Consider the following 11,169-nt stretch of genomic DNA (forward strand, 5'->3'; position numbering starts at 1 on the left):
CTTTTAAAGAGGTGGTTAGAGGTAAAGAGACTGCAGACAAATAGATTTACTATACAGTGTGAGCAGATACTTACAAAAGCTGTAATAAATGGCAGACCTGGTTGATGTATGGACAAATTATGTCACAGGGGAGACTGAATCCAACTTTTGCACAGGAAAATCACACCTCAGAAATACAGTTTCTGGAGGAATCAACAAGGTATTGGTGCTGAACATCCCCTGGTCATCTGAAAAGGGTCTTCATGAAAGCTTGCAGGGGACAAGCTGCCGTAGGCTAGGGAGAAATATCCTTTCTTGGATAAATGAGTGGCTGGGAGAGAATAAAAGGGTGGAAGATCACAGAGGAAGCTCACTGTGCCAACAGACGTCTTGTAAAACACCATGTCCACATGCAGCAGGTGACAAAGGTGGCAGCTGCAACATGAGGAGACATTAGGACAAGATGGGGGAACAGGACAAGACACCCTGTAAATCTAAGCTGTACCCACACCTCAGCTGGGTGGATGACCGGGTCTGGACAGCCAACTCCAGCAGGGACATGGCCTAAGCAGGGTGGGGAGGGAGGGAGAAGGATGAGAGGCACAGATGGGAGAGCAAGGAGACTTGTAAAAAATTTAAGATCTGGAACAGCATGAAGAGGATTAATAGAGAAGACAGTCTTCATCACCAGAAAGCACTGCAGCCATCAACTGTGAGCCTCCAAATTGCTCCTCACACACAAAAGCCTGGTCCAGCACCTCCTTTGGCCCAACACCCCTCTGCTCTCTCCAGCAGCCAGTTGGGTGTCTGGACTGATGCTGCACCCACCCGGTCCCCACCAGCCCATCTCACCAGCATGTTCCCACAACACCCGGCCAAGGAACTGCAAGTGAAACCACCACAACAAGCAAAGGGGTGTGCAGAGATGGGTGGTGAAGCTCCTCGCTGCAGGATGCCACCAGTGCCAAGAAGGTGCTTCACCCCAGGAAGGCCTTGGAAACAATCAGGGAAGAAAAGTCCCATGTCATTAAATATACAATGACATCTGGCCAGGTTTGCTGGGGGGATAAAAGAGGGGCAGTTACAACCTTCTTTTACTCTGTCCCTGCATGCTTCTCCTTGCCCCTGTACCTGCCTGTTGTTGAAGGCAGGGTGCTGGTCTGATGAGCATTGGCTGAGCAGCGGGTACAGGGACAGGCTTGATGAGAAGGCTGCGGGATCATGGGGGATTGCGGTGGGGACACCCCACCTGCTCTGCACAGAGGGGACTCACACCCAGAAAAGAGCTGAAATTGCTGCCTGCGTGCATCCTGCTCCAGGGCACAGGAAGAAAACAGACGGACAAAAGGAGGGGGTGGAAAATGCTGGAGGCAAAGAGAAATTATTTCATCACTGTCTGGCAGTGTGATGCCTGCACATGGCAGGAGGGAAATATTTGGCTGGAACATGATGTGGAGGCACCGGGACTCTCCATCACACAAAGCCCTTGGCAAAGGGTGTTGCTGGCAGCAGGATGTTTTCATCTACATCAAAACATATACTGAAAACAAGCCTCGAGGCAAAGCTGCGTGTGGGCCTGTTGCTCTTGGGACCATAGCAAATGGTGAATTGTTCCAGTCCAAACTTCCATGGAGAATTCTTGCTGGAAACACTGGGCTTTTTCCAAAGAGGGTGGAGATGATGCTGGGTTGGGAAGTCCCAGTGAGGTTCCTTGCCCTGCTGCTGCTGGGACATGTCCAGCTCTCATGATCCTCAAGATCAGGAGAGGCAGTTTCCCAAATATAGTTTGCCAGTCCAGGGGAGGAGGAAGGAGCACCTGGGAGCATCCCGAAGTGCTCAGCTGCTAGGACAACACCTTCTGTGGTACCTGCTATGGTTATGCAGCAGCAAGGCAGATCCCAGGCTGAAACGAACACCCAGATGACCAGCCAGGCTGTCTGGGGATGGGCAGGTTGAAAGGCCAGCAGAGAGGATTTTGAACGAAGTACTTTTTCCCAGAGAGGTGGAAGCTGCTTCATATGCTGCCAGACCTCAGTGCCTGCGAACACTGCCTGAGCCCTGGAGATGAGCATGCCTGAGGTGGCAGGGCTTCGCTGTGGACATGGGTTACCCTGGGTGGGTTGTGATTTCTTCTGGGTGGATTTTAGGAGCTGAATAGAGCAGGAAGGGAAGGATGGAGTGGGATCTCAGAAATATAAATTCAAAGGAACACAGTCTCTGGGGACAGATGCCCACCACCACCAGATAATCTGGCTCCAGTGGGGCTTTCTGTGCGTAGTGCCCAGGGGCAGAGACCACATGCAGCCCCGCACCTGCTCTCTGGGTTTGGGTCTGGAGGATTCAGGCACCCATCTTCCACCTTCCAGCAGCCCTGCAGCACTGCAGTGCTGAGAGGTCCCAAAGCTGAGTCTTGCCCCAGCCTGAGCTGGTGTATGAGTGGGGGTCCAGGGGAGCAGAGGGCTGCAATCGCAGCAAGGCAAGTGGAGGGAAGGTGAGTTGGATGGTGGTGGTAGTTGCAGCCCTCTATCTCCAACCTCAGTCTCCGTGGTCAAGTCCCCATGGCCTTTCTCCACTCAGCCCCTCATGCCCACGGGATTTCCAGCCTCACTGCGCTCCTTGCCCCACCTCTGTCTGGCCATGGTCCTGCCCAATGGGAGGCACCCAGGATGGAAAATCATGGTGGGCTCTGAAACTGCTCTCACTTGGGTGAGCTCAGCCCAGGATTGCCCCTGGCTGCTCACCAGCCACAGATCCTGGGAGGACAACAGAAGGGACCACATGACCCCGTGCCCCAGTGCCCCAGGTTCTCCCCAGACAGCTACACCAAGGTCTGGGGTAAGTTTCTGTTTATTTGGCAAAAAGGAGGGACCAGGTGCTGGAGGAGCAGGAAACGTGTCAGAGCCTTGACCATTGAGCTCAAAAGAGGGGTAGCAGAGCAGCAGCCTGGAGCTTCAAAGCATGGGTCTTGCATTGCTCAGCCAGAGCATCCACAAGCCAGTCCACACTCCCTAGGAGACAGCCGGGAGAGGTGGGCTAAGTATTTGAGGTGAGGAGGCTAATGGAGAGGGGCAAGCAGGGCTTTCCATCAGGGTCAGTGTGTTCTCCTCCAGCTAGCCCCAGCTCTGTAGGGGGAGCCATCTCCAGCACTAGATTTCTAACCCGTACACCTGAATGTGTACCGATGTGGTGGGCAATCACATGCCAGAATGGGCCAAAACCAACGACATTTTGCATGGTGAGACACCAACCCAACCTCTGGCCAGTTTTGCCAGTCCACAACCCCAAGGTCCCTTTGGCAAGAGCCGGTATCCCGGCTCTCACTGTTAGATGAGCTCTGCAGCTGTTTCTCCACTGAACTGGTGGTTTTGGTTCAAGTGCCCTTGCTCACTGCTGGGCATTTGCACCCTGGGGGTCCTGCTTCAGAGCAGCTCCAAGGGCAACGGTCCTACCTGGGTGCAAGCTCCAGTGCAGGTTCAAACAACTCGGCCTCCAGAGTAATTAGAGGAGTTCATGGTGGCCTTTGCTAGGGCACCAAGGAGGGGGGGGCAATTTCCAGCTGAGGACATTGCAAACTCCATGTTGCACTGCAGCAACTCACCTATGCTTCATCAAGGCTGCATTCCTCTGAAAATAAAGTGAAAGGCTGAGTTCAGGGCTGTGGTCTGGCTAGTACCATTTAGTACCCAAAATAGACAACCCAGGAATGAACTTGAACAAGGTGAAAGCCATGACATGCCAAGCCAGAACACCTCTTGCTGCCAGCACTTTTTCTGCCAGCTCAGACCACAAAGTGGTGGCAGTGATGGGCTGAGCTGGTCCATGCCAGTGTGTCCCACCTCCCCATATTGACTGAGCCAGCCAACATGGTTCTGGGTAGTGCTCACCCTGGCTGGGCAGCATCCTGATCATCTCATCAGTGAAGCTCTTTTCCTTCACAAGCTTCTTGAACAGTGCTGTGATTTTGGGGCTCACCTCCCGGGTCCTGCCTAAAGGCAAAGACATGAGTTAGCTCCAGGCTATGGCTTGCCCCTGCTTCTCGTGGTTAGGTGGTGAGTGCACCCAGGTGAGGACAGGATGGATGACGGTCCCTGGGAGAAGGCTGGATGCAGTGGTGGAGGTCCTGGAGAGCAGTGGTGGCCAGGCACATGAGACACCCCTCCCAGGGGACAAGACAAAGTGGATGTCCTGGCACCAGCATAGTGCCTCCTCTCTTGGTTCCCATCCCTACCGTTTCTGCCCCACCTTGTACCAGGACCCCCACTCTTTGCCCCATTTCACGAAGCGACTTACCCAAGGCCATGGGCTGCCAGCACAGCACAAAAGCCTGAGCCCCAGCCACCCCTGAAAGTCCCAAGTCACTGCCCCTTCCCCTGCCATTCAGGGGACATGCAGCAGCCCCAGCCCTGCTCCCGCACCCCAACCAGGGCAGGAGGGCAGTGGAGAGGAGGGGGTCTCTCCTGTGGAATCCTGCCTTCTGGCCTCTCAGGACACTGTGAAGCACCCTGTCAGAGGTGTTCACCCTGGTCAGACCACCACTGGTTACGCACTGTAGAGCCTCAGCATGTGCAAGGTCCTCCCATCCTTCACTCTGGAGGCAAAGATAACTGCATATGTCTTGCCATCGGTATCCACCACCTGCACTGTTTTATTGCCTCTTTCTGCAAATGAAAAGGGAGGAAAGCAAAAAATTAATTACTTCCTCCTGAGAATTCCCACACTGCAAAAGGGCTGTAAGCGTGTGAAGCCCCATACAGGATGCCAAGGGCCAGGTCCACCCAGCCTGTCTTTCTCCTGGGTCTCCCCCTCCTGGTTTTTCTTCTTGCTAAGTCTCCTCTGAAAGCCTGGGGGAGCCCACAGATCACAGCAGAGTGGAGGAACAGGAGGTGAACACAGGAGGGTCTGGGGATAGTCACTGCAGACAGCAAAGAAGTTTGGCCAGTGTCATCTAATATGTGGGCTGGGTAAGGTAGGAAATACACTTGCGAACATCCTTGTGAACATCTACTCACAGCCCCATGGCAAAAGAAACCTGCTCTGCCCCAGGGTTTAAGCTTGGCCTGAATGTGTCCATCTTATCCCATAGCAGCTTCCCAGAGGGAGGGAGTGGGGGGTGTCCACCATGCTGATGGTCACTAGCTCTGGCATGGACCAGCCCTGAGGTGCAGCTGGCAACTGGCCACAGAGGGATGTCCTACCCCAGGACCTCAGGAGAGGCAGACAGGCACCCCTGAGGGCCAGGTGCCCTGGGACAACCAGCCGCTTCAGACGGGGATGGTGGGAAGTGCCTCCACCCTGTCCGGGGGGCTGGGATCCCTCCACTCACCAGAGCTGTAATATTCACCCGGGATGCCTGTTGCTTGTAGAATCACCTCCGATTTCTTACATCCCTCTGGGCTGCAAAACAGTGAAGGATGCTCTGGCTGGGGTGAATTGACCCCCCCCTTTCCCCTCCCCTGGGGACACTGGCTCCAGGGTCGCTACCCCAAATGTGGGACTTGCTGTTCAGGGTTGAGATGGTATGGCCAGAGGTAGGGGACAGCTGGCACCCTTGGAGCAATGGGTGCCTGGGTTGGCAGAGCACAATGCTGGCACCTGAGGATTGCCCATGACATGTGCTGAGCTGGTGGGATGAGGCTGGTCCTGCTGGGAAAGCTTTAATCGTAGGGTCTCTTATTCTGCTGCATCCCTGCCAGGAGCACCGGGGTGCCTCAGCCTCTGTGGTGGGACTGCTCCTGGCTGGTGCTGCCCTGAGTCTGCCTGGCCTGTCCTGAAGAAGGCGTCCCCACAATGCAGCAGTCCCAAGCCCCTGTTTCACACTGCGGGGCTGGTGGCCCTGCCCAATGCCCTGCCCAGGTCTTTGGTGGGTGCTGGGTAGAGGAACCTAGGTGGTTCTGGTAAAGGTCCAAGGACGAGGTCAGTCAGTGAAGCCCATGGAGAAAAGTGCTTGGAACTTACCTGGGAATGGCAAAGGAGACCTTCAGGTTGCCCTCCCCCAAGTCTGCAATGGTGGCCATTGCCATCTTCAGCTCATCCTTCTTTTGGAGGTAGCTCTCGGAGTCGGAGGCCAGAGCAATAATGTGCCATTTCCCTGCAATCTGGCAGTGAAGGTGAGCTGTGAGTCCAGAGGAACAGGCAGGGGCTGTCCTCTCTTCAGGGACTGAGCCAGGACACCCTTGGGCCATGGGACACCCACATCCCCTCCAGGCAGCGAAATCCTTGCTGGGGCACCTATGCTGGAGCTGGGTGACTGCCCTCACCTGGGTGTGACAGCAGAGCCAGCGGTGGCTGTGGGGTCCCCAGCTGTTCCCAGTACCAAAACACCTCTCCAGTCTCCACCCTGGTGACTGGAGGCCATGCTCCCACCTTCCCTTCCCTAGGATGCTACACACTATCTTGCTTCTGTCCAGCCCCGCAGCCCCAAGGACCTCAGCCTCCACGCGCAGCAAGCAGAGCAGGGCCAGGCTCAGGCTCAGCCCCATGGTCCTCATCTCGCTGCAGCCTGCTCCGGCTTCACCAGCAGGATGGAGAATGGTGTTGGGGCTGCCGGTTTTATAGCGCTGTGGCTGTGCTCCCCCACTCCGCCCACCCCCGTGCTGCTGCGTGCTGAGATGCATGGGTAACGCTGCCCGTGTTGGCTTGGGCAAGGTGGTTTCAAAAGGCTGAATACACCTCAGGGTAAACAGCATCCTGTCTTGCGGAAGAAGGGAAGTGCCTGCAAGCCCCAGAAAGGGGCTGAGAAGCGGGGTTGCAGGAGCTGTTGCACTAGCACTGAAATTTAGGATTTTCCTTGTTTCTTAGTTGCTTGTGAAAGAACAAAGAGAGCATTTGTTTCCCAGCTGGTTGATGGATGGCTGCCGGGAGGAGCAGGGAGGTCCTTCCCAGCATTGGCCACGGCAGCACCATCACCCAGTGACCCATCACAAAGAGGCTCAGTGACCCACCCGTCTGGCCAGGCTGGCAGCTGCCCCGAGGCTGCTGCCAGGATCATGCTGCCAGCATGACCCGACCCATGGTGCCTGCACAGGCTCACCCACCTGCTCTGGGGCACTCAGGGTTCACAAAGCAGGATGCACCCAGAGCCAGGCAAGCAGAGAATGGAGTTCATGTTACTGTGGGACTGTGCCCTCCTTCCCACGGTGTGTTGTCCCATCCCCTGTGCACCGGCTCTGACAGGCTCCTGAGGTCACAGTCCCAAAAGGGTCCATGCTGTTTCCTGCAGCCCGTACCTGGCTGGGCACTGAGGGACCCTTGGTCTGGGGCAGGAGAGCAGTGGCGGGGAGGGTCGGGGAGCAGCGAATGACTCCAGTCTGCAGGAGGTGGAGGGAGATGGAGGAAGGGCTCTGGCTGCCCTTGGGGCTCATTGCAGCATGGTCCTACCTTGGTCAGTGGGCAGATGGGGGCACCAAGGGGGCCAAGAGACAGGTGTGGGGGTCCCAGTTCTGCCATGCATTTACCCTGGGCAGCCACAGTGCAGCCCCACTCCCGCCGATGTGGCCCTGGGAGTGGGGGCTGAGCAGGGAAAGGGGTGTCTTGGGGACGAGCTGCCTGCTGGGAGCCAGAGCCAATGCAGGCAGGGCTGGGCAGCCTACCTGCTTAATGCTGCCTGCCCAGACCTGCTGCCCACCCATCTGAGCTTCGTGCGCCAGACCCTGTTCATCCCAGCTTGATTCTCCCCTGCTCGCAACCCTGGCAGCTGCCCCACTACACTTTTCCCATCCTCTGCTCCCTATCCTCCCTATGCTGGGTGCAGCAAACAACACAGCAAAGGAGCCCCCAACACCCCTGGGGTGCTGAGAGGAAGGGTCAGATCCAGGACCACTGGGCTCAGGGTGTCAGGGACCCTGGAAGGACCCCTGCTCCTGCCAACAATAGCACTGAGTTCTGGGGCAGCTTCTGCACCGATTTATTTAGGAGGGTGAGGTGAGATTCTAGCACGGGCAGCAGGTCCAACAGAGCCCAGCTGGGGAGGATGGGAAGGAGCACCACAGAGGAGGGAGGAGAGCCTGGTTTCCACCAGGTCTGGAGGACACATGGCCCTGGCATTGGCCCCTTCAGCTGCAGGGAGGCAGGGCAGACGGACAAGCCATTAGAGCAGGGGAAAGCCAATGTGACGCAGAGACTTGAGGCAGGTGGAGGGCTCCCGGGGAGACTGCGAGTCCCTGCTCAGCCCAGGCCATGCCAGGAGGGAGACCCAGCTTCCCCTGGCCACACTCACCTGATGCACTGATCTGTTGAAAAGCAAAGAGAGGAGTGAGCATGCCACAGGCCGTGCCCTGAGCCCCTACACAGCATCCCCAAGTAGAGGGGCTGTGCACGACACCCCGTGCTTTCCTGGCACTCACCTGACTTGGGCAGAACAGTCAGAGTGTCATTGGTCAAGCCCACAGTGGGGATGAGCTTGTTGAAATTCTCCAGGACCTGGGGGCTCACATCCTGCTCCCTTGCTGCAGCCAGACACCAAAAATGGGGGCTGGTGAGTGTGGGGGAACCCAGCAGTGAGCCCCATTCTGGGGGTCTGGCTCCTGCAGGGCAGTGATGGGACCCCAGGGAAGGGCAAAGGTTAAGCCATGGCGGTGCAGGGTGGACCCTGGGCACCCAGCAGCTGCCCTGGCCTGGCAGCAAAGAGGCACAAGCTCCTTGGAGTGGGTGACCGACCTGCCTGGGGCAGTATGGGGCAGCTGGTGGGGTTGGGGGGCCACAGCTGGACTGGCACACTGCAGGGGGGCTTTGGATCAAACCTTAATAAACTGGGGATACTTTTGGTGCAAAGTTTCGTTCACCCCAAAATGAATTCCCTAAGTGTGCCTGGGTGCCAGCATGTTGGGTACCAACGTAGTGGCCTGCAGCAGTGGTGGGGAGCCCGTCTCCTGCCCCAGGGAACCATGGGCGCCCGTCCCCACTCCCAGCACCCACTGAGGAGCTGCAGTGTGGTGCTGGGCACCTGCCCACTCTGCTGGAGTTCATGCACAATGGCATAGTGGCTGTAGTCTGTCTCCATCACACGCAGGTCCTTCTTGTCTTGAGCTGCTAAAGAACCCCAGATGGTGCCTGGTCGGGCGACATGGCACAGCCCAGACACCTCCGTGACCCCCACCAGGGTTCATGGCTCAGGGCTTGAGCCCCAGATTTGTCTGAGCGGGGTATGAGAAGGGTACTCCTTCGCAATCCAGAGGAGACAGGCACCCACCCACAGCACGACCTCTCGCTGAGCAATGGAGGCAGAGGGACCAAAACCACCTCCCGCTGCTCCCTGGGCACAGGGAACTGGTGATGCCCACCCTCCATTCCAGGGTGTCCATGGCTCCAATACCCCCTGGCCACACATACCCATGTAGTGCCCTTCCTGCATGCTTTGCTGGAAGAGCAGCTCAATCTTTTGGCATCTGTCCAGCCTGGAAAGGAAAAATGGAAATGGCAAACATGGCTGGACACCACGTGGGGAGGACAGCAGGGTGGCGGGGCAGGGGAGTGCCCTGCCAGGAAGCAGGCAGGGCCGGATGCATGGGGCAGTGGGTCGGTGGGAGGATGCTCCTCACCCAGCCACCTTGGTGGGGAGGGGAGGCCCCTGGCCCAAGAGGGATGTGGCGAGCAGGACAGGCACTCACAGGGGCCAGAGAAGCTTCAGAGCCAGGTCCCCCTACGGTGTGAAGCTGATGGTGGCGATGGACAACTTCAACCCTGTTCATCTTCAGGAACATGGAACAGTTGGAAACAACAGCTGCAACATGCCACTTCCCTGCAAACTGTAGCAGGACATCACCAGTGGGGTCTCGGAAAGCCATGGGGACCTGCCACCTGCCTGTGTGCAGAACAACCTCCCCTGCCCTGTGCCAGGAGGGTGGGCACAGTGCCTGGCCCAGGTTCCCTGGGGAAGCACCATAAACTCAGGGGCATCATGTCCCTGGGTGTTCGTTTCCCTGCAGTGGGTCTGGCCACAGCAGGCAGGAGCTGGCTGGGACTAATCCAATTTTGCACAGGCATCCACACGGCCAGGCAGCTGCCCTGGTGCTGGGACTGGGGACTGCCTGAGGGTGCCTGCCTGTGCCTGGGGATGCAGCATGGGCACCCTGCCCCAGGCAGCCCAACCAGCCCAGGCAGGACCGGCCTCGTGGGCACCCTGTGCCCTTACCTTCTTGGCATTGAAGCCTGGCTGTACAGGGACATCAGCCCCTGCCTGGAGCATGCAGAGCAGGGCCAGCACCATGCTGGGCAGCACCACTGTCATCCTTGTCCAGGGGCTCAATGTGGGCAGCAGAGGCTGCACGGACCTGCCTCTTCCCACACCCACATTTATAGCCCCCACCACTGGCAGCACCCACTGCCCGCCTCCACTTTATGCAACAGGTTACACAAGAGCAGGGATAACTTTTACTCGTGTTAGGTGACAGCGTTGGCCCCTTCGCCCTCTAATTGCCCAGTCCTGGATGAACGCAGCCTTGTGTGAGACCCAGCCTGGAGCACGTTGGGAGCTGGGTGATGCCCCATGCCTGGTGCTGTGTCTAGGGAGGGGGATGAGAGTACCCCCAGTCCCCCACTCTTGGCTGTTGCCCACTGGCCCTAGGGTCTGGCAGTGCCGGGATGGATCCTGCCTCAAGAAGGAGGATGGTTGGGCTAGTATTTAGCCTGGGGTTGAGCCTCAGCCCTGTGCCCCCCTAGAAGGGGTTGCGGCTTCACAGGCTGCTGGCAGTGGGCACAGACCCCGCTCCCGGAGAAGGTCCAGGCTCATGGCATGGAGAGCAGGCAGGCAGCCAGGGCTAAGCCACATCCAGACCTCACAGTTGTTGCTCTGGTTCATGTCCGTCCTGCCCCCACGTTTTTGGAGAGAACTCCCCTGTGATTGCCCATTGCCCCATCCCCATGCTGCCAGCCTGCTGTCCGACAGGGGAACTGAGGCAGGGAGGCAGGAGTTGCCCAGGGTGCCCGAGGGGGCAGACAGGAGTGGATCCCAGTCCTGGGTGCTCCTTTTCTCTGGATGGGGCAAGTTTGGTGGCCAGGCAGCACCATGGCGCAGGGTTGCAAGTCCACATGGGGTCCCACCCTTGGAAGCCCCACAGCCAGGAACTGGGATCAGCCCTGACCCCCAGCGCCAGCCCCAGCCCAGCCCACCAGCACCAGCTGTGCTTCCCCCTCCCCATTGCCCCATTAGGGCTTCCTCTGCAATGACCCAGTAGGCAAGGGCAGGGGTCTGGT

At 57.8% G+C, this 11,169-nt stretch overlaps 2 protein-coding genes across 4 annotated transcripts; both read right to left on the reverse strand.

Annotated features, from left to right (window-relative positions):
• Nucleotides 1-2,816: 2,816 nt before the first annotated feature.
• On the reverse strand, nucleotides 2,817-6,514 carry LCNL1 (lipocalin like 1). 3 transcript variants are annotated; one of them, XM_075111846.1, is made up of 7 exons: nucleotides 6,405-6,514; nucleotides 5,935-6,074; nucleotides 5,303-5,373; nucleotides 4,527-4,637; nucleotides 3,864-3,965; nucleotides 3,578-3,603; nucleotides 2,817-2,987 (listed from the first exon to the last, which is right to left on the reverse strand). In XM_075111846.1, exons 1-6 carry the CDS (start codon nucleotides 6,465-6,467, stop codon nucleotides 3,578-3,580), a joined length of 513 nt encoding a protein of 170 aa, XP_074967947.1. In that variant the 5' UTR covers nucleotides 6,468-6,514; the 3' UTR covers nucleotides 2,817-2,987. The 3 variants fall into 3 exon arrangements, with proteins under 3 accessions (XP_074967947.1, XP_074967944.1, XP_074967946.1); XM_075111843.1 differs by having other exon boundaries at nucleotides 6,369-6,510; XM_075111845.1 differs by having other exon boundaries at nucleotides 5,935-6,067; nucleotides 6,365-6,509.
• Nucleotides 6,515-7,803: 1,289 nt separating this feature from the next.
• LOC142065830 (lipocalin-15-like) lies at nucleotides 7,804-10,204 on the reverse strand. The gene is given in 8 exon segments (XM_075112507.1): nucleotides 7,804-7,939; nucleotides 8,195-8,207; nucleotides 8,265-8,423; nucleotides 8,893-9,006; nucleotides 9,307-9,371; nucleotides 9,585-9,659; nucleotides 9,661-9,722; nucleotides 10,109-10,204. Coding segments are annotated over 8 exon segments (720 nt in total).
• Between the last annotated feature and the right edge of the window lie 965 nt (nucleotides 10,205-11,169).

The sequence above is a fragment of the Phalacrocorax aristotelis genome, chromosome 17 (assembly GCF_949628215.1).
Source record: "Phalacrocorax aristotelis chromosome 17, bGulAri2.1, whole genome shotgun sequence".
In the NCBI taxonomy this organism is placed as follows: Eukaryota; Metazoa; Chordata; class Aves; order Suliformes; family Phalacrocoracidae; genus Phalacrocorax; species Phalacrocorax aristotelis.

Coding starts and splice junctions, on each gene's coding strand:
- LCNL1 (XM_075111843.1), bottom strand. CDS start 6,467: ATGAGGACCATGGGGCTGAGCCTGAGCCTGGCCCTGCTCTGCTTGCTG. Junction 5,374..5,934: donor GTCTCCTTTGCCATTCCCAG/GTAAGTTCCAAG, acceptor ACTGTTTTGCAG/CCCAGAGGGATGTAAGAAAT. Junction 4,638..5,302: donor GGGTGAATATTACAGCTCTG/GTGAGTGGAGGG, acceptor TTTCATTTGCAG/AAAGAGGCAATAAAACAGTG.